Genomic DNA, 22,409 nt, shown 5'->3' with positions numbered 1-22,409 from the left:
TATCAGTTCAGACAATACTATATTTTCTTTGCTAACTTATTTTGTGATGCATTAGAACGTAATCCAAACATTTAACATTTTCTTGTATATGTCAAGTGTTTTATAAAATGATACATCTTCACCTGTTTAAAAATAGTGCACAAAATGGAGAAAGCTTCAATATGATATCATCTCATGGTTGAATGATAAAGATTTCACCTACTCAGCCTTTGGGCTATCCTAGGGACTGAATTGGCACCCTACCCCCCCACCCCCCACCCCGCAGTTATATGTTGAAGCCCTAAACCCCAGTGCGACTGTATATAGAGACAGGGTCTTTCAGAGGTAAGTAAGGTTAAATGAGGACATTTACCCTTGCAACTTCTCTGTCAACTGCAAGTATTCCAAAATAAATGAGCTTATTAAAAAGAAAGTCACTGTTTTCATTAATTGGTGTGTGTTACACATTTAAATATGAAATAAATGAATGCTAATTATCTAGTGAAAACCTGATCTGTTTCTATATGTTGGAATTTGGGGTTCAGATATTATTTGCAAAAAGGGCCTCACCACTTAAGAAAATACAACAAGGTCTAAAGACCTTTCTACAATAAGTGAAGTGCAGACTCAGCAGCAGCATGTGCAGGAAAGACAGCAAAGGCTTTGCCACCTGAGAGACTTGGGGGCTAATCCTGGGCCCACCGCTTCTTGTACAATTCGGGCAAGTTAGTAAAATTTTGAGTCTTGGTCTTCTTATTGGTAGAACAATACTGAAGATGCTCAGTGAAAGTCAGCTCACTGGCCAGCCCACGGTGTCCAAGGTGCACTGTCAGCGGGCTCAGGCATCCCCTTCAGCCTTGTGCCCTGGCCCTCTCCTGGGGCACTGGCAACACCAGTCACACGGGCCTTCCCACTGCACCCCCTTCACCTGTCTGTGTGCTGCTCCAGCTCTTGCTTGTGCTGGTCCCTCTTTCTGGAACACCTTTCTGGACATTTTACATCTGGCAAACTCTTGTACTTCCTTTCAGATTCAGCTCATTGCCACTGCTAAAAGGTTTATCCAGAATCCCCTAGGCAGAGTGTGTGCTGTATTTTACACACCTCCCCTGTTCTTTCAAAGACGATTTGGGGCCATCCTACACAGTCAGCCACTTACTCCATCCTTCCTGCTCTTACCACACTGCATTTACCTCCGCTGCATTTACCACACTGTCCTAATTGCTTCTTCAGGTGCCTTGAGTGCCACGGACACTGAAACCTCAGGAGCAAGGGCCAGGCCTCACTCCTGTCTCTCTCTACACCTGATGCATGGTAGGCACTTCCAGTGTGTAGACAACTGACTGGCTTCTGCCCAGGAGATGGACCACCTCTTTTTTTCTATGTTTACTGCATCACATAAAACATTTTATGAAATATACTAGAGACTTATATTTAAACATCTTGACAAAAAAACTTCATAAACACTATTATTTTAAGTATAAGCTACACTGTTTTGGCTACTAACCTCCTAAAACTTACCAGCACATGCAGTGGTTGTGCAGGCTATAAAAACTGTGTGGTGTCCTATATCTTACACAGAAGACATTTTATTAATCACATTGCAATGGTCAGTTACCAATCTAAGTGCTCATGAAAAAGCTGAACTTTAAAACTTTTTGGTTAGTATAATTATATTTAATTTTTAAGAAGTATTCTTTATAAAAGACATTTACCAGATCTTAAAGCAGAATTCAGATGAAATTCTCACAGAAAACAGTCTTTAGGTATATATAGTTTTGTAAATAGATGGTTATTCCTCTATGTTTCAAAGGAAAAGGAATTAAGAGGTTACAATCACATTTGTGGTTTGGCACATCACAGCCTCTCATAAATGGGGCCTAATTCCTGCCAGGGTCACTGTGAATGTGCTCTCCCACAACCCCAGGCACAGCAGGATCCCTGTGGAGGAGGGCTGGAAAGGAGAGGAAGGCAGCCCCTTCTGATCAGCTGCTTTCTCAAATCCAAGTCCCATTATGTCAGGGGGAGACCCACCTGGACCATGGCGCAACAGTCCATGCACACAGGTCAGCTACATGAGGCCTGCCATGGTTCCTGAGATCCTCTGGGTCAGGGTGATAAGTGTGGAACACCATGTCTGACTGGAAAAGAAAGGTCTCTCCAGGAGATGGGAAACTCCTGGCTATCATCAGAACTGTGCAAATGTTCATACATTCCCTGACCCCTTGATCCTTTTCCCCAGTCTTACCCTGTCTTGTCCTCATTAACTTTGCTATGCAGTGTGAACCACATGGATAACTCCTTCAAGGTTCTTTATTTCCCTCACTTCTACTATCCCAGATCCACAAACCCCACAATCGATCTTATAATCACCCTTTCCTACTTCTGCAAGTCCTCACTGAGCAGTGACAGAGAAAACTGCTGGGCCGTGTGGAGGTGAGTTGCTAAGCTGTCTTAGTTCTTACCTCCATGAGGGTTGGCAGGCCTTTCACCTGTCTTTGTTAATTCCTTCCCCACGCCCCTCAGATGAGGTCCCAAAATGTTACTACTCTCCTCAGACGTCTTATCTGACTGCCTTCTCAATCTTTCTCAGCAGAAAACCTCAACTCTTCTTTACAGAGAAAACTGAGATCATCAGACTCAATCTGTTGCAAGCAACCTTCCAGCTCTTTCCTTTGGCCAATTTCTCCCAGGCCCACTCACTTTACATGTGTGCCCTGGTCTCCTGCCATCTCACAATGAGTGTCTTCCCTGTCCAAGGCCTGGTCCTCTGGCCTTGTGACTCCACATACCTCTACAATGCCCTCTGGACACCATGAACTGGATGTCCCATGAACATGTCAAACTCCACATGAAGAAGACAAAGTTCAGCATTTTCCTCCCTTCTTCACCTGTTCCACTGACTACATTTCCTACCTCTGTTAAGAGCAGCGCTCTGTCCCAAGTTAAATAAGCAAGGAAGCAGATGACCATCCCTCCCTCAAAACCACCAAAAATCAAAACACCACACCCATGTCTCCCCACACTCCTCACCCCTGTCCCCAGAACACAGCTCAGGATTAGCCTGTGATTCTTCACTCTCCTCTCTCTCCCTTCTACATTCAATCACTTCCCAAGCCTAGATCTGACATTCTAACTCTCTCAAGTGAGTATTTTCCTCTCCTCCTTCCACTGTTCAAGTGTGGATATGTCTCTCTTCCTCTCTCAGGATAAAAACCAGTGACAATTCTGAAGTAGAAATTATTCTAGATAAGACTTGTTTATTCCGCAGACTTCTGCATCTTCTTACTAATCTCCACTCAATGATAATCTGCAATTCCATTTATATTAGGACACACTGGCTTTACCTTCCCAATAGCTAAGGAGCTGAATTTAGCAAATGGACTTTTGCATGTCCTATGGATGAAGGAGGGCCTAGAGGGTTCGATGGGGCCAAAAGGTTTTTGGAAAAGCCTGGACCCTCAATGTTCAGTGGCTAAGGTCACAGGCGGCCAAGAGTTCCCCATGGGGAAGCAGGAGAAGGACCCTATCTCCGAGGGGACAGCAAAGATAACAGTGGGAAGCTAACTTCTCCATTTTCCCTGCCCTTTGCTTCTCTCTACTTCTTCTTGTGTGATATGCATTGCCAGAATTGGGAAGAAACTACAATTTGAAGTAACTGAAATGCTGCTTGTTCAGAATGTCCATCTGGCACTAGGCTGAAGACATCTATTGTCCTAGTTCTCCTGGGGTCCACTTAGACATTACCACGTTGGTAAACTCTCATAAGATTTTGTGAGCAAAGATCTCTGTGTTGGGGTAGTTATTCAGAGCCTCAGGAGGATATGACTGGGGGAACAGGCCCTGGTACTGATGACAATTTTCCTGCCTCTGGCCTTGCTATCCTTCAACCACAGTTGCTAAGGTGATTTTCTATCTTGGTCGAAGGAGACCATACCACTTCCCTACTTGCCCTCAAATTCCGAGCTCCTTCGCCTACCACTCCAGGCTTCTCTTTGTAACCTCATCCGTGGCTCTCTCTACAACTCACACCCCAAGAATTCCAAACTGCATACTGCTCCTTGAACGTTCCATGCTTTTTCTAGCCTCTGCCTGGAATGCCCTCTCTGCCCATTTTTGTCTATCTAGAAATTTTCTACTCAAAATGTGAAACTGTTCAAAACACGATTGCTTTGTGAAGCCTTCTTGGACCTTGCAGAAGCTCATCTCCCACCACCAGCCCAGGCAGATACAACCTCTCTCTCTTCTCTAACACCTCCTCACCTTTTGGGGCATTTCTGTACCTGAAGGTAGCCTGAGGCATTGCAAGTGTTTGCTACCTGTCCACCTCCTCTGCTTCCCCAAGGCAAAACCAGAATCTGTCCCATCTTTACATCCCTGGAACATGACACACGGCTGGTACTCAATAAATACCAAGTGGATGAAGACTGATAAGCACTTCAGGCAGCAGAAAAGGAAATGGGGCTTGAAGGATGCTAAGTCCTCTTAAGCATGCTTTGGGGCCAGGACCAAAGTTGAGTCAGGGCAGAGCTTAAGAGCTGGCCGTGGAGAAAAGGGACAGTGATGATAGGACACTGACTTTCTAAGCATTCTGGACCAGGTCTTGAGAGAGTAGAGAGAAATTGATTATTTGGGTAAATACACCACTGCCCAAGGCAGCTGGGTGGGGGTACCAACAAGACTATAAAATCTTATATTAGCCTCAGAGAGCAGAAACATCTGCTAAAGCCACAGCGGGCAGGCTGGCCAAGTTCAGCAGCAGGTTAGCCAGGACAGCCCTGTGACCAACACAAAGGGCCACAGAAGGGAAGAATCAATCATTCAGGCAAGGAGGAGCAGGAAGGACTAGCAGTGACGTGGGAGCCAGATGCCCACAAGCCAAGTCATAGGCGCTTCTCCACTACCTGGAGGGGTTGCCGGGCCTCTTCTGCCCCTTTCAGCCCAGGCCTTTGCCGGCTCCCCACCCACACTCCCTCAGGTCTTCAGTGTGATAACCCATTGGCCATCACAGCCCATATATGCAGTCTGAGAATTGGTGACTTTTCCCCCTTTTCTCCGAGGACTTCGAGGTTTTAACAACAAGGTACACTCAACTAGCTCCCCACTTACACACTGAAATAACTTAAAGGAAACAGATTAATTCACTTGCCAGCCAACATCTCTGTTTAAAGAGTTTTCTTTTCCATATCAACACTTCCATGAATTCAGAATTTGATCAACTCTTTGCTACACAGTTTGACGTTAACAAAACATCAACACTCTGACAACCTGCTGGTGTCAGAAAGAAACATCTTAAAACTCTTTGGACTCTACATTAAGACAGGCTTCCAATCCCCATCTTTGATCTCTATTATAAAGCAGTACCAATAAAATATCGTAGAGATTTATGGGCGAACTTTCACTTGAGCTGTTTTGCACCTAAAATAACATGAATGCTTGGGCCAATAGGCAGAAAATTTAGGTTTAGGTTTCAACTGTTTAGGTTTTCTTTTACTTTTAAAGCTTAATTTGCTTATTTTCTAAAATTACTTTAAACTTTGCAATTACATTATATTTATCTCCCAAAGAAGACAGTTGAGAGGCATTAACTGAGCAAATGTTGTGTCCTTCTGAGAAGGACAGGCCAAAGTTCAGGTGGGCAGGTGTCCCCTTGTCTAAAGGAATCATCTTTCGTCAAAAAGTTTTTTCCTGATATTTAAATGGACACTACTTAAATTTATATTTCCACCTGATTATACCCTATTGTTAACAAGAATAACAAAATACTTATTACTGTGAGCAAAATCTCAACAAAAAGAATTTCATTTAAAAAGTCAGTGAGGTGGTATTTGGACCCAAGACCTGTTACACTGTATACTGTCCTACTCCACGGGTTAATCCCCCAATTAGAGTTTAGATAACGAGCTAAGATTGCAGTTCTGGCATCAGTAACTTACAGATCTGAATGAAATCAGTGCCACATTCCCTATAGATGGGAAACCAACTGGAACCCCAGCCCCCCTTCCCCTGTGTGATGAAGCTAGGAGAAATCATTGTGCCAAGTGAGAAAGCAGAGAATCTGGAGGGCGGAAATGCAGCTCATCCAGCTTTTCAGAAGACCTTTATAGGCAAAGTAAAGTGAAAACAGCAGAAAAGTTCCTGGACACAGTCCTTTAAGAAACAAAACCGAGTAGGATGAAAGGTCAGAGCAGCGGTTCAAAGGAATCAGAGCGCACAGCTGCTGCTGTCCAAGGTTGCGGGCCGGCGCCACTTGTGCCTGCCAAGCTGGAGGCAGTGCCGGGCAGCAGAGGCATGCGGGCCCTTCCTCCACCCAGCTCCCCACTTTCACAACTCAGCAGCAGAGCTCCAACTCTGTAGTCCCACAGAGAAATTCTAGAACTGTGACAAACACAAAACCAAAGGAAACAGAAAAGGAAACATGCTTAATTACTTAACCCAATTTGATTTTTTCATTTTCTGATTTTGAAAAGTAATTCCTGGTTACAAAAGGAGAGCGTAGCAGCTGGTGCATGGCCGTGGCTTCATGGCCATGGGGGTCAGGGAGGAAGCCCCGTGTGCTCAAGAGAGATACTTGTGGGTCAGAAGTTTGCGCTGCATTCTCTTAAGCTGCCTATACCTGCTCAGAGCTTGGACTCAGGTGTCATAGACATTGTGAGGGGTTGGGGGGCAAAGAGAAGTTCTTAAACATTGCATTTAGGCTTAGGCCAGCCACAGAGGTCAGGTAGGGACACAGTATGTTTGACACAAGCAAGGTCTGGTACGGAATTCCCCCTGCTCAGATGAGGACACAGCTAGCTATTCTCACTAATTGGTCACTGAAGGTGTTGGGTCTTTCAGGCATCACTGTGCATAGAGATTACCTATTGCCCATGACACAGTTACCTGGAACGGGGTTTTGATGATCACACAGCTTCTGACTCAGAATTTCCTGGCTCTGATCAACTCTGTCTCCCTCTCTATTCACTATTCTTATTTATGGGATGGCAGAAAACACGTACAAGGTGGTTCTGATCACCTAATGTGAATGATAGGCAAAGCTGTACTTCTGAAGGAATCGGCTGTACAATTCTCCTGGAGCAGGTGGAGCTAGGGTTTTCCTCAAATATTCTAGGTTTCAGTGATCCAGAAAGTACTGTTCTGGGGCAGGGGAGAGGAGGTGCCAAGTCTTCCTAGGTAGAGCCTCCACATATTGAAGGCGGCTATGGTAGATAATAGCTCTGGCTTTCCTTTGGGACAAGAGAGCCCATCTAGGCTAGCTCCCTTTGTAGCAGGAGCAAAGGGTCTCAGACAGGGTGATTTCCATCATGGGGTGGAAGACATCACTGTCAACTGATAAGCTCAGCTACACTGGGGAACTAAACTTGGGCCACAGGCAACAGGATCTTCAGCCCCTAGAGGATATGGCTGCACTCACAGCCTAGACTAGTCTCTTCCCTTTTGAGAGGTTAGTTTTCAGGGTGGACAAGTTGAAAACATGAGAGGAACTCTCAGTAACACTTGGTAAATACCAGAAATCCTAGAAACTTTTAGGTTTTCCTGGATAGCTTTTGCTCCAGAAGTGCCAATACCTTTGTGAACATCAAGTAGGTACTTTGCTAGAAGTGGAGCCCAGAAATTCTAGAATGCACCTGTGGTGGTGCATTCTAGGGTGGATGGTGGGGATACTCCTCTGACCTTAGGGCGGTCAATGAGTAAATACCAGAATCATGTCCTAGGGCATCGGCTTGGGAGGCAGGAAGGCTCAAGCTAGTATAGGTAGAATCCCAAACCGGACCGCCAAATTTTAAAAAGCTAGAAAGGAAGTGGAAGTCCAGATATGGCCAAAGAAGGAAGACGAGCAAATGAGCGGAGGATCAGAGAAGGGAAAGAAGAGAAAGAAACCTGGCAGAATTCATGAACCACAGTGTGGAGGGCAGAACTTACTCATGCTTGGTCTCTTATTAACCCCTTTCTCTGAGGCCTACTGCAGTGTCCATCAGATAACTGGTGCTCAATACATATATGTTAAAGGAATGGATTCTCATGGTTACCTATTGAAAGTGCCAGGTACAGGTACACAGAATGGAAGGGATGTTTTGAGATGAATCTGTCCAATCCCTTCATTTTACAGATGAGTCTAGGGAGGTCTGTAGACACTTAGTAACTAACCAAGAGTGGTGCAGTCAGGATGAGAGGGAAAAGCTCAGACTCCTCCTCAACTCCCTTCGCTTTTCCATCTCGGAGACTCCCATAGCTATCTTGTAATGGGCAGGTCAGGACCAGACTGGCTCCCACCTTTTAGAACAGGGGTTGAAAACATTTCCTTAAAGGGCCTACAGTAATAGGAAATCGTCATGCCACTCTGCTGAAGTAGTGTGAAAGCAGCCACAATACATGAACAAATGCATGTGCCTGAGTTTCAATAAAACCTTACAAAAACTAGTGGCTGGTGTGGGCTGAGTTTGCCGAGCCCTGCTTTAGAACAATCGTTTGAAAGCAGGTATTTTGCCTCCTTTCTTTCTGAAGCTGAGTATCTGTCAGTTACTTATATAGCAGGGCCACTCTGGGATGAGGCCTCAGATGAACACCTGTGTCTTCCTTTGGCTTCTCTTTCCGGAGAACATGTAATAACAGAAAGCACACACTTTTCCAGGAAAACAAACAAATAAACAAAGCAAGAAAAAAGAAACTAGAGACGGATTTTTACCTTTTGAACCAAGTAGACGCTTGTGGCCCTCTCGGCAGCCACTTTATCCAGATCAGATCCCTCTGGAACAAAGTAACTCACGTCGGCAATGTGAACTCCCACTTCGAAGTTGCCTGTAAATGCACGAGAAGGACTATCAGGCTGGCGTGGAAGGCCACAGCATTCTCTCCCAGGAGTCCTTTCCTAGAATGTATGTCACTCCCAGAGGCCACAGGACCTGCAGTTAGGTGACACATCCAGTCTTGCTTGCTTCCTTCTTTGGCCACCTCCCCTCTGTGACCCGCACTATTGTTGCTTTCCTCATTGTATAGCAAAAGATGATGAAATTGTTCTTGTGAATAAACAAGACTAACCACTCTCCCAAGATGTTTCCCATTTCTAAAGGCTTCTTATCTTTCAGTAAACATAAGAAGATATGGCTCATTCTGGGTGATGAACAAATCCTTTTAGGTCACTAGAAGTGAATTAATCCCCAAATCCTGCAGATGAAGCCTCTGAAAGCTCTGCTGTTCCTTCCCATTCCCTCTGGCCATTGCCCTATTCAGCCCACACCTGGCTGCCCTACCTCGCCTCTGTGCCCCCTCACCCAGCCCTCCACACTTTGCTGTGATCTTTCTAAATGTGGGTCTGGGAAAGGTACTCTTAGCCTGTTATTCATGTCCTTGCAGGGTCACACCCCAAGCAGCCTCAGCCCCATCCTTCACATGCTCTGTATGCAGCTGCCATGGGAAACCTCTTTCCATTCCTTGAACAGATCTTCCCTCAAGCCATTTAGATGTTGGCTTGGCTCATACTTTTTCCTATGCTTGGGATAGTCTTAACAGGATCTGCCTATCAAAATCTTCCTTACTTTATTTGGGTCAACTGAAAGAGAATACCCAAATGAGAAGAGATTTCTCGACCCCCCTCCCCCCATTTCCTCCACCTGTCTGCCTCCTCCAACTCCCCACCACCCCTCAACCGTTTTCTCCACCTGCACTGTAAAGCACCTACTCCACACCTGTTGCTGCCTACCGTGGTCTTTCTTCAGAGCTCTCATCACTACCAGATATCACGGCATATCTCTATCGGCTTGTGTGTTTGTTATCTGTCTCTCTCCCTACCATGTAAGCTCTAGCAAATAAGGCCTTCTTGTGTAATGTTCACTGTTGTATGCCCAGGGCCTGGAATAGTGCCTGGCACATAATAGGGCCTCAAGAAGTACTTGTTGAATGAATGAATCAATAGTCGGTTTGTCTTTTCCCTCTGGTAAAGGACCCACTTTCTTTTTCCTTTTAGAACTGCTCCTTCCCTTCCTGGTGGAGCTGTCTTTTAACAGGCCCTGCCCTCCCTACCAGGTTTACCAGAGAGTTGGTCAGATGACCAAGGCTGTTAGAACTGTACCTTAAATGAGGGAGGGTAGTTAGGTTATAAACTGAAGATTTATTCTTGATCATACTGTAAATCATCTATCAAATATAGTGTATGTGAAAATAAAAATATACACATACATACAAGAGTATATACATATGTACATACTTACATATACATGTATGTGTGTATGAAAATATACAAAATGAACAAATTACAAAAAAAGAGTATACATGTAAAATAAGTATATAGGCTTATTGGCTCATGCCTATAATCCCAGCACTTCATGAGGTCGAGGCTGGCGGATCACCTGAGGTCAGGAGTTTGAGACCAGCCTGGCCAACATGGCAAAACCCCGTCTCTACTAAAAATAAAAATTAGCCAGGCATGGTGGCACACACCTGTAGTCCCAGCTACTCGGGGCTGAGGCAGGAGAATTGCTTGAACCTTGGAGGCAGAGGTTGTAGTGAGCTGAGACTGTGCCACTGCATTTCAGCCTGGGCAACAGAGCAAGGCTCTGTCTCGAAAAACTAAAATAATAAAATAAAATAAGTATACAGTTTAAAGGTACACAATGGGCAGAGAGAAGCACATGGAAGATACAAGCATAGTGTTGAATTTGCTTCAGTTGAACAATACACTTGATAAATGATATGAACTTCAGGAAAGAGGGTCTCTCTCCTGGGATCCCAGGCACTAAGGACCACATAAACCTGGAGCTGCCAGGAAACATCTATGCTACATAATCATGCCAATACAGAAAATAATAGTCTAAGAAAGAAAAGAAGAATTATGACCTCATTTGAACTTCAGGATCCAGCTGAGCCTGAAACTAGTCTACCTGTGGACTTGGCAGTTAATGAGTGGATCAATTCCCTTTCCATTATGACTCACTGACAGAGTCTTGACTCATACCCAAGTTGGCTCAGAAGAACTTATTAACACAGTACCATTTGCTCCTTTGGTGACCTGAATGATCAGTCCTAAGGTATCACACATTTTATCTGCAAACTGTGTAGCTACTTATTATCCTCCTACTCCTTCACTGGGGGATAATTCTTCCCTCAGTTTTTAAAATGGAAAAATGCTTAAACATGGGGTGCTTAAAAAAAGGGGTTCAGGCAAGGAAAAGAATTTAAGATTCCCTATTTTTCATCTGGTATGACACTCAGAGACCACCTTCCTACAGGGCATTCTTCGGGTTTTTCCACCCAATCCTGTAGCTGTAATACATAAAGGAATACTTAAGTCCACTTAAGAGATCCTGGCTGCGATGGGGTAACATAACAGATCTGTTTCCCACAGAGGAGAGGGCTGTCTGGAAAGCTGAGAGGAACCAGCATGACGCCAAGCTTAGCTGCCTCATTCTGACAGGCACGCAGCTGTGTCGCTGGGTCACTGGGAGCAGTGAAACCTGCCCTGCGATCGAGGAACTGAACTTTACGTGAATTCAGCCAAGAGTCTCAGACGGCTCAACTTCCAGTTTTGATATTTCAAGTATCTAAAACCAACACTTAGAGAAGGTAAAATAAAGTGTCTTCTTTTGAAGTCAGCATTATAATATATTGGCCTAACAGGTAAATATTGACTGAAGGACAAGAGAGAGGATTATTACATCATGATATAAACCATAATTTTAAATTCAGTCTCTGTGTTACTACACATGAACTTTCTGTCCTTAGTCAAAATTGACAAACTGACAAAGAGTTCATTACAGGAGATAAAATATGAAGAAGGCCAATCAAAACATATTCAAGAGGCTTAAATTTCACTCAGAATTCCCAGCAGAGCCTCTGAAACCAGCAAAGAGAAGCTCTCTTATTCTCTGCTTTGAATCTTTTTTATGGAAACCCTAAGTAAATATTTTATTATATATGTTTACATAACGTGAACTTGCAGAACTCTTGAGGTGGTGGCACTGAACGTTTTATTCTATGAAACAGAAACTATAAATCCAAAAGTCACATGGCATATGCTGCCAAAATGTTTAAGACAAATTTGATATTTTAAAAGATACTGTCTTTCATATAAAAGCATTCTTGTAAAATATTTTTAAATTTAAAACTTTCATCTGCCAGGGAGTAGGTGAGCATGTGTGCTTAAAGAGCAGTTAGAGCAGAGAGAGGAAGGATCCCCCGGGCAGCCGGGTCTGGCTCACTTTGCCCAGGGTCCACAAACTTAGATGAGTACAAACACTCCTTTGAATGAACTTGACAGGACATCAGAACTGCTTCATCCAATTAAAACACTAATAGATTATAAAGCAGGATTCAGAAACCATCTCTTTAAAGCCAGCCTTCCAACCAGTGTAGCCACTTCCCCACAGTGTCCCTGCCAGGTGGCCCCTGCTATATCCTCAAGGGTGGGAAGCTGACATCTTCTTGAAGCCACCTGCTCTCTTTCTGAAGAGTTCTGGTAGGGGAAGTGCTTCCTCACATGGATCCTCTAGTTTATGCCCGCACTAGACATCTGTGAGTGAGGACCCATCCATTTAAGGAGCTCTCGGTCTAATGGGGCCACACATACACCCGTGTGATAACTCAAGTGTATGGGAGTAAGCTAAACTGCAATCAGTGAGGACATCTGAAAGTGTTTTGTGATCCATAACAGCTACATAAATGTAACACAGACAATGATGATCATAAAAATAATAAAGACCTGTAATCCCAGCACTTTGGGAGGCTGAGGTGGGTGGATCACCTGAAGTCAGGAGTTCGAGACCAGCCTGGCCAACATGGTGAAACCCCATCTCTACTAAAAAGTACAAAAATTAGCCAAGTGTGGTGGTGCACGCCTGTAGTCCCAGCTACTTGGGAGGCTGAGGCAGGAGAATCACTCGAACCCGGGAGGTGGAGGTTGCAGTGAGCCGAGATCATGCCACTGCACTCCACCCTGAGCAAGAGTGAGACTCCATCTCACGAAGAAGAAAAATAATAATAATAATAATAAAGATAGCAGGAGTGATCATTTATTAAATGTCTCCTCTGTGCTAGGGGCTCCATACACAAGCTAACTTTACAGCTATGCAAATTGTTTTGCACAGATGAATTATCTGAGATGCAGAGAGTTTCTCAGTCACTTTTCCAGTTACCTGGCTAAAAAGTAAGAAATCCCAGACTCAAAACCAGGTTGGGTTCAGATCCTTTGCTCCTTTTATTACCCCTCGCCATACACTGTCACTGCAACTCCAGAAGAAGATGATACAACCCAATTTTTCATCTCAGTGGGCCACAGCTCAAAATCCCTCCCTATCTCTCATAACTCCATGGAAGCCACATTCTCAGCTTTGGATTCAGAAGTTCTGGCAGAGACTCTTTCCAGCCATGTTCACAGCCACACTCCTGTCCTTACAGGCTCTTTTGGTTCCCGTTGTCAGTCTCCTTGACCACTTGTAGCAGGGCCTGATTACAGAACAACCACTAAGCCATTAGCTCCAGTTCTATTTAATTAGATGAACAAGCTCTTTAAAATCTAAACCACTCCTTTCTAAATTTCTAGCTTATAGTCATTTTTAGCTGGTAGTACAGAGACTGTCTGAACGACTCAAGAGGCCTGTGCCAGGAATGAGCACAACCAGGGTGGCCACCTACTATAGGTGGGGCCTTCCCTTACCAGCAGTGAGATAAGGCCTTCCAGACTTGGGTCACTTCATTCACTTTTACCCATTGCTGAGACTGGACAGTGGTCACAGTGGTGACAGAGGCTCTTCTTGACATCAGCAGGACACTCCTCACATAAAACAATATTATGTGTTGTGATAGATATTTGTTCCCCCCGGTCTCCCCACTCCCTACCAATTCACAGGTTGAAATTTAATCCCCAATGTGACAGCATTAGGAGGCGGACCTCTGGAAGGTTATCAGGCCTCAGAGGTAGATCCCTCACAAACAGGATTAGCGCCTTATAAAAGGGACCCCAGACAGCTCTCTCATTCTTTCTACTACGTAAGGACGCAATGAGAAGGTGCTGTTCTATGAACCACAAAGTGGGCTGTCACTAGACACTGGATCTGCCAGCATCTTGATCTTGGACCTCCCAGCCTCAAGGACTGTGAGGAATAAATCTGTTGTTTTAGTTCTTTATGCCACCTAGTCTACAGTATTCTGTTATAGCAGCCTGAATGGACTAAGGCACATGTGATGCCTGGAAAGCCTTTTGATATACTTCATCAGCAAAAAATAACTGCTTTGTCTAGGTCACTAATAACCTCTGTGCACTAAACCAAACCTTTGTAGGCCTGACCTTATAGCAGCATCCGAAGCCTGGTGATTCTGCACCCTCCCCAACCCAGCACCTTGAGACACTCCTCCTTAGCTCTGGGCCCCACTCCGGGTGTCTAAGCTCCATGTCTGCTCCTCTTGGAGTTTCTCTGCCTCTCCGTGTCCCTCGCGTGTGGCGTGCCAAGCCTCTGTGCTCTGCCCCAGGCTGCTTTCTCTTTAAATTCTACCTCTTCTCTCTAGATTGTCTCATCTACTTCCGGGGATTCAAACCTCACTTCCGTGCTTTGGTCTTCTAATTGTGTATCACCAGCCTAGACTTCTGTGAGCTTCAGATTGATGTGTACAAAGTCTACTGAGAATTGTCACTCAGCTGTCCCACGGTCACATCACACACATACCTCCGTAAGCCCCTACTGTCAGCAAAACCATTTCTCTCCCTGTGTTTCCTGTCCCAGGAAGTGGGATCACCTCCATTAAACCAAAAGTGATACCCATGCTTGCCTAAACCAAGAAGAAACCTGGGACTTTCTCAGGCCTGTGTCGATCAATCATTCTGACTCTCCCTTCCATACATCTCTCACATCTGCCCATATGTCTTCCTTTCCGCCACTGTCACCTTGGCCAAGGCCACCATGGCTTCTTCTAAGAAATATCTAACAACCTCCTATTGCTCTCCCTGCCATTTCTCAAACTCATTTTCCATAGTGAAGACAGTGCCCTTTCCAAACACAAATCTGCCTGTCGCCTCACCATCTACACCCTCCAGAGGCCCTGCTGCCCTGAGCATGCAGCCCAGACCTGGCTTCCGTGGCCTGCCTGGCCTGGCTTTTGCCCACCCATCTCATCCCACGGTCTTGTTTCTTCCTCTCCTCCCCTGCACACCATCCTCTAGCACCACTTCACAAGGAGCTGATACCAGCCCAACTGCTCATCATGTGGGTCTGCTCTGTGCATGTTTTGACTCTCCTGGGCCTTATCCCTTAAATGACAGTTACACCCCCAAGACACTGTGATGGGGCTCCCATGCTCACACCCAGGGGTCTCCCCACGGTTCTATTCCTCTTCCTGGCAACCCCCAAGGGTCCTTCAAACTACCACCTAAAGTCATTTCCTCCGGCAGGCCTGCCCTGATGACCTAGACCAGGCTCAATCCCTTCTGTGTCTTCCTACAGCTTCTCAACTCTTTCACCCCCATTTACTACATGTGGATCATGAACTACCTCCTGACTCTCTGTAATCAGCATGATGGGCAGGAAAAGGGCTGGGCCCACAGTGATTGACATTTACTGAATGAAAAAGAAAGTAACAAAAAATATAGGGCAGGCCCCCCGCTGCTCTGGGCTGAAAGGATTGTAAACCCTGCCTAACTGCCCATGCAGGTGCTGAGCCCTCTCCACACCAGGTCTGCAAGAGAGCACCCAGCCTGTGCCTGCATATGTATACCTCAGGTGACTTAAAATTCACTGCTGTCTGGTGAAGCCCATTACGTCCTCAGGTAAAGTGGCAATTATTATTATTTTTTTCTCTCTTTTAAAGCCAAAATATGTCTCCCTAGAGTTTCCACTTATTGGCTCCAGTTCTGGCTCATAAGGGTGCCCAGAACAAGCCCATCTCCTTGGAAGACAGCAATCTGGCTAAGAGAAAGAAGTGAAGCAGGGCTAGGTGCTTTTAGGGTAGCATCAGCTTTACTTACTGAGACAGCCAGCATATGGCCCCTGGGACTTTTCTCCTTCAGGCTAAACAACCACATGGTTTGGCTTTCAATTACCTTATAATCTTCCTAATAACCATCTTCATTCATTCAATCAGCCAGGCAACAAATACTTATTAAGCTCCTACTATGTACCAGTCCTTTTCTAGGCACTGCAGACATACAAGAAAACTGATGAGGTCCCTTCTCATGTCAAGCTTCCAGTCTAGTGGGGAGAGAAAGGCAACAAGCAAACAAACAAATGACAAGATTACTTAGATAGTAAAAAGGACTTTGCAGAAAATAAAACAGAGAATGTCTGGAGCCTATTTTAGAGTTCATTAGTAATGAAAACGTGTCTCTGAGGACTGAGACCTGTGGGTCTAAACAAGACCATGTCATGTGATGACTTGGGGGACAGCATCCCAGGCAGGAGGGCCAGAGCGAAGGACGGGGGATGGGCGCAAGCTTGCTGTGTCTAAGGAATAGAAAGATGGCTGGAAAGCAGGAAAGAACTGGAAGCAGGGAGGCTAGTGAGGTGGATGGGCCCTGAGGAGAGCTGCCCTGCTGGGTCAGGATGAGGCATTCTTTACGTCAAGTGCAATGGGAAGCCACCAGGGAGTGCTAAGTGGAAAGGTAACTTGAATGTACCATACTCACTTTCTCACTTTGCCACCTCACCCACTCTGCAGACCATGGCTCTATTAATGCCATCGGCAGTCATACCGAACAAAAACAAAGAGCCTGAAGACCACAATCAGAAGTACAACCTGCTGGACACCCTGACAGATAGAACAGATGTTGGATTTCCTGTCCCTCAGGTTGGTTTCCATCCAGTCTATGATGGGAACACAATGCTCTGGCTTGGGTCACCCCTCTTGACCCTGTGGCCAGTTTTCCCAACACAGGAGCCTCAACAGAGATACAAAACAGTATTCTGGAAGCTCAGAAAAGGTAATCCAACCAAGAGGGCTTAGCGAAAGGGACGTTCCACTGTTCAAACGGCACCAGCGATGAGGGGCCTTACTTAGGGCAGCTCATGCAGCCAGGATGCGGGCCCTGGCCTTAGCATGATCCTACTGAATTTTGGAGACAGACTCAATTGGGCTTGGATCACCTTGTGGCCACACAATAAACTCCACCTTTTACTTGGGATAAGCACATTCCCTCTGAGAAACACTGATTGGGTTGCTAGGTAAGAGGGACAACTCAAACGCTGGCATCTTCCAGTTCCATGTGGTATTCGTTATGTAATCTCAGACAAAAGCTGACCACCAGTATAGCAAGCCATGGCAGCACTCCATGGCCATGACGTGGTGATGGTTTGAGGATATTTTACAAACTTAAGAGAAGCTGAAGTGAAAAAAAAAATCTGGGGTAAGTAAATCTGAATGAAATGCAGGAACCCACCATGAGGAGGGGGTAGCATAGGATGACTTCTTCTTAGGTCTCCCCAAAGGTCAGGATTTGAAAAGTCTGGATTTTCTTCTTCTTTTTTCCTCTTTGCCATCCAGCAAGAGGTTAATGAGGACCTTTAGTTGCAAACTCCTTAACTGGTGAGCTCATCTTCTGGAACTAAGCAGCTTCAAGAACCTTTTCCCTTCATTATTACTAAGGGCTCTATCAATCTGCAAGTATTCAACTAAACTGCCCACAAAGCCATTTTTGTCATGTTCAATGTAATTCTCAGGCATCTAAGTTTAAATTTATACGAACAGCACGGATGAGGAACACCCAGGTAGTAAATTCCACTTTTTCTCTTCCAAATGACTTGAGCAATGGCCTTCTTCATTAACAGGAAAGAGAATGAGGAGCTGAACTTGTGAGGCTGGCGCACTCAACGTCTGGGAATTCCCAGGCGTTTCAGCAGTGAGTGGGGAAAGCCCAGGTCAGCCGGTCAAGCCTGGGACAGAGCACAGGCTCCAGAGAAGCTCTGAGAGCAGCAGGGCAGGCACTTGGTCCTTACTCAAAGCCAAAAGACAGTGAAGTCCTAGGGACTGCGAAGGACCCTAGAAGGTCATTATAAAGTGAGCAGGTCAAAGTAATAAGGCCTGGGGTATAGGTGGGTTGGCAATGGAGCAGGACTGGCTGTGGAATGAGGGATACAGGGGCTAGGTGATGGGAACAATGGGTTTCATTATACTCTTCCTTCTACTTTTGTGCATGTTCAAAATTCTTCATCCGAAAAAAAGAGAAGAGGCAGGACTGAAGCCAAGAAAAGAAAAAAGTTTGAAAAGGACAAATCCAGTTAAGTAAAACTAGCTCAAAGTTTTAAAACAACAACAAGCCAATAGAGGCAGAAGTTGAAGGTTACTGCTAAGAAAGAGCAGAATAAAAATGTCCTCAGTGATGATCTTTAGAGGCAGCAGATACAGGGATTGTTCCTTTATCCATTACACACTTTTGTAACGTTTTCAGTTTTCAAAGGCGGGAAAAGCAATAAGGATAAAAAGTATAAAATAAAAAATGCAAACCCTGCTTTAAAATATCTGGAGAAAAATATATGAAGAACGTAACAATGGTTTTGAGTGACAGGATTTTGAATTTTTCTTTTTGCTTAGATGTAAACTTTAATTCTTGAATCATAAGTGTGTTACTTGGTAAAGAGTCTTGGATTTTTAAAATAAAACACACCAACAAAACGCTATGTCCACCTCAGCCACCTGTGTACCTCTTGACTTCCCAGCACACACCAAGAAACAGCACTACTGGCCAGCCTGAGCAGGAGGCAGTAAATTGATGCCAGCTTATTGGTCAATTCTCCTGGTGGATTATGGTGACTAAAGCATTTCGCAGGCAAGCTCTATAAAGGTGAACTTAGTAAATGAAGTAGCAGAGAACTGGGCATACTTATTCTGAACAGGAAACAACTATTTTCATGCCAGAAATGTAATTGCAGTAGGCAGCAGGTCATGGCATGTGTCGTCATCTCTTTTATGGGCTTCGGCACATATGGCCAGTATGGGGACCTAGTCTTTCTTATGTCTGAGGCTGTGCAGGGAATGCGTGTGTGGAATCCCAGCACAATGGTTTCCCCCAGGTCTAGGTCTAAAAACAGAATTGTGGCGTATTTTCATTCATTTGTGGATTTTTCTATTTTTTAAAACTCCCAGCCAGGCATGGTGGCTCACGCCTACAATCCCAGCACTTTGGGAAGCTGAGGCGGGTGGATCACCTGACGTCAGGAGTTGGAGACCAGCCTGACCAACATAGAGAAACCCCATCTCTACTAAAAACACAAAATTAGCCAGGCCTGGTGGTGCATGCTTGTAATCCCAGCTACTCAGGAGGCTGAGGCAGGAGAATCGCTTGAACCCGGGAGGCAGAGGTTGCCGTGAGCCAAGATAGCACCATCGCACTCCAACCTGGGCAACAAGAGCAAAACTCCATCTCAAAAAGAAAAAAAAAAAATAGTCCCTCTATTAACAAGACATAATTACTAGTCTCTACCAGCCAAATATACAAGAGATATATAATTTCAATGTTTTAAAGAAATATAAAACAACTATGTGTATTAAAATGCCTATAAACTAAATGTTAACTGTTAACTGCTTAATCCAATCCCAGCATTCCTTACATCAGAAATTGAAAGAACTTTCATATTTACCTAGAATTCTGAAAGGCAAAAGCTTACCGCTTTATATTCCGGTGACAAAAACCTTTAGTGGCTTTTCTCTCACACTGGAGATACCGTTTGGGTTGTTATTTTCTCACCATGCCCAATTAGCTCTTTTGGATCCAATCACTCAGTTTCACTTATTAATTTATTTGCATGAAAGGGAAACCATTTCTGACTCCCCAAGACGTCACAAAAGTTAACAAGAAATTATATACATAATTTATGTATGCCTGTGGTTATGAGAATCCACCATACTGGTGGTCTCATAATAATGGCATATTGACTGCTTACTTTTTAAAGCACTTCATTATATTAATTCATTTAATCTTCCAATGCTATGAGACGAATCTCTTTCTACAGATAAAGAAACTGAGACCCAGGGAGGTCAGACACCTTGCATCAAGGTCTGACTCCAAAACCGGAGCTCCTAACCACTGCATTATGGAGATTTGCCCCTTAGCATCAGGTACTTGGCAAACTCATACTTGCTTCTTTTTCAACACCTATAGACTACAAGCGCTCTCAATTTAATTTTAAAAGATTACACATTCATTCTGCAGAACAAACATTTTGATAAGTAGAACAAGTAAGCAGACATAGTATGATTTTCAACATGACTGAAAGTAATTCCTTTACGGAAACAATAAATATTTGTTGAAATGAAAACCTTGTTAAGTAGTCTTTTAACTACTGGTCACTTTCTATTTCTGAGTTGTCCATGTATCAGTTAGTTATAACTCAATTTCCTGGGTTTTTTTGTTTGTTTGTTTGTTTTTGAGACAGGGTCTTGCTCTGTCACCCAAGTTGGAGTGCAGTGGCACGATCATGGCCCGCTGCAGCTTCCACCTCCTCGGGCTCAAGTGATCCTTCCACTTAAGCCTCCTGAGCAGCTGGGGCTACAGGCATGCACCATCATGCTCAGCTAATTTTTTAATTCTTTGTAGAGACGGGGTCTCACTATGCCCAGGCTGGGCTCGAACTCCTGGGCTCAAGCAATCCTCCCACCTCGGCCTCCCAAAATGTTGGGGTTACAGGCGTGAGCCACCCCACCTGGCCTTGAACATGACTTTTGTATTTTGTAATAGATATGGATGTGGTATAGTAGGGGAAAGATGTCCTGTTCTCATGACATATGATCAAGTTCACTTGTAGCCTCTCTCACTAAAATGGATTTAAGACTCTTTAGATGCAATATCTCCTGGATGATAACAATAGTTTTATTTATTGTGGCTGGCATATAAATACACTCAATTATTTCTTGATTAAATGAATAATCTTCACAAAAGTTCTATGAGGTAGGTACTATTAATATTTACATTTTACAGATGAAGACATTCAGACTCAGAGAGGTTAAATGATTTGCCCAATGTCACACAGTCAGTAAATGGCAAAGCCAGGATTAGAACATTGTCTGACTCCAGTAACAATATGCTCACCTATCATACCAAAGGACCATACGGTGGTGCAGCCTTTTCCTAAAGCTATGATTAAGAATGTTTCAATCATTATTACAGTTACCAGTATCTCTTAACTTTTTGTTTCATGTCAGCTTTATTGAGATTTCATTAACATACCACACAACTCACTCAAAGTGTGCAACTGAATGGTTTTTAGTATAGGCACAAAGTTGTGCAACCACAACTACAACAAATTTTAGAACATTTTCATCACCCCAGAAAGAAAGCCCATATCTGTTTACAGTCACTCCCTATTGCCTCCCAACCTTCCCAGCCGCAGGCAACTACTAATCTATTTCTGGTCTCTATAGGTGTACCTGTTCTGACATCTCATATTAATGGAATCATACAAAGTGCTCTTTTATGGCTGTCTTCTTTCACCTAGTTTATTTTCAAGGTTCACCCCTGTTGTATCGTGTACTTCGTTTCTTTTTATGAATGAATAATATTCTATTATATGGATATACCATATTAAATTATCCATTCATTGGCTGCAGACACATTTGGGTTGTTTCCATTTTTTTTGTACTCCTTCATTTTTTTAAAATAAAATTTTTTATTAAGGCATGAAATACATAAAGCATACAAACATTAAGCATACAGTTCAATGAAGTTTTACAAAGTAAATATACTTAGGTAACCACCACCCAGTTCCAAGAAATAGAACGTATGCAGAATTCCAGAAGCTTTTCTCATGCCTCCTCCCAGTCTTTACAGTCACCAAAGATAATTACTTTTCTGACCTCTATATAATCATTGATCAGTTTCACCTTTCTTTGTATTTTACATAACTAGATTCATATGGTATATATCTATTTTTTGTCTGGCTTCTTTTGCTCAACATAGCGTTTTTGATATTCATCATGTTGTGTTTTGAATTTGCTTCACTCTGTTGCTATGTAATATTCCATTGTAAGAGTATACCCCAATTTATTAATTTTATTGTTATCAGGCACTTAGATTGTTTTTGGTTTTTTGTTATTATGAGTGATGGTGCGATGAATGTTCCTGTACATATATACACTTTTCTATGGGGTATATACTTAAGACTAAAACTGCTGGGCCATGAGTTATGAATCCACCCAGCTTTATTACATATTGTACAATGGTTTCCCAAAGTAGTTGTGGCAACTTACACTCCTACTAGCAGTATATGAGAGTTCTAATTGCTCCACACCCTCACTAACATTGTCAGCTTTAAAAACTTTTAGGTATTGTGGTGGGAACATAATAGTATCTTATTGTGGTTTTCATCTCCATTTTCCCTCTGGACTTAAGATATTTTCATGTGTTTGACCATTGGTTATCTTCTTTTATGAAGTGCCTCTTCAAGTCTTTATATAATACATTGGTAAGAGTCATGTGCTGGATATATGTATTACAAATATCTTCTCCCACTCTGTGGCTTGCC

General features: G+C 43.9%; 1 protein-coding gene across 4 annotated transcripts in view; it reads right to left on the bottom strand.

The window, feature by feature from the left end:
• DIS3L2 (DIS3 like 3'-5' exoribonuclease 2) overlaps positions 1-22,409 on the bottom strand; it is a 373,065-nt gene that overhangs the window by 89,532 nt on the left and 261,124 nt on the right. For all 4 annotated transcript variants that reach the window (XM_054477505.2, XM_054477506.2, XM_054477507.2 and 1 more), the window contains exon 11: positions 8,663-8,775. In XM_054477505.2, coding sequence (XP_054333480.1) covers positions 8,663-8,775 — 113 coding nt within the window. The remainder of the gene's footprint in view (positions 1-8,662; positions 8,776-22,409) is intronic.

This window comes from Pongo pygmaeus, chromosome 11, assembly GCF_028885625.2.
Source record: "Pongo pygmaeus isolate AG05252 chromosome 11, NHGRI_mPonPyg2-v2.0_pri, whole genome shotgun sequence".
In the NCBI taxonomy this organism is placed as follows: Eukaryota; Metazoa; Chordata; class Mammalia; order Primates; family Hominidae; genus Pongo; species Pongo pygmaeus.
The sequence above is the reverse complement of the archived record's forward strand: the minus strand, read 5'-3'. Positions and strand labels throughout refer to the sequence as shown.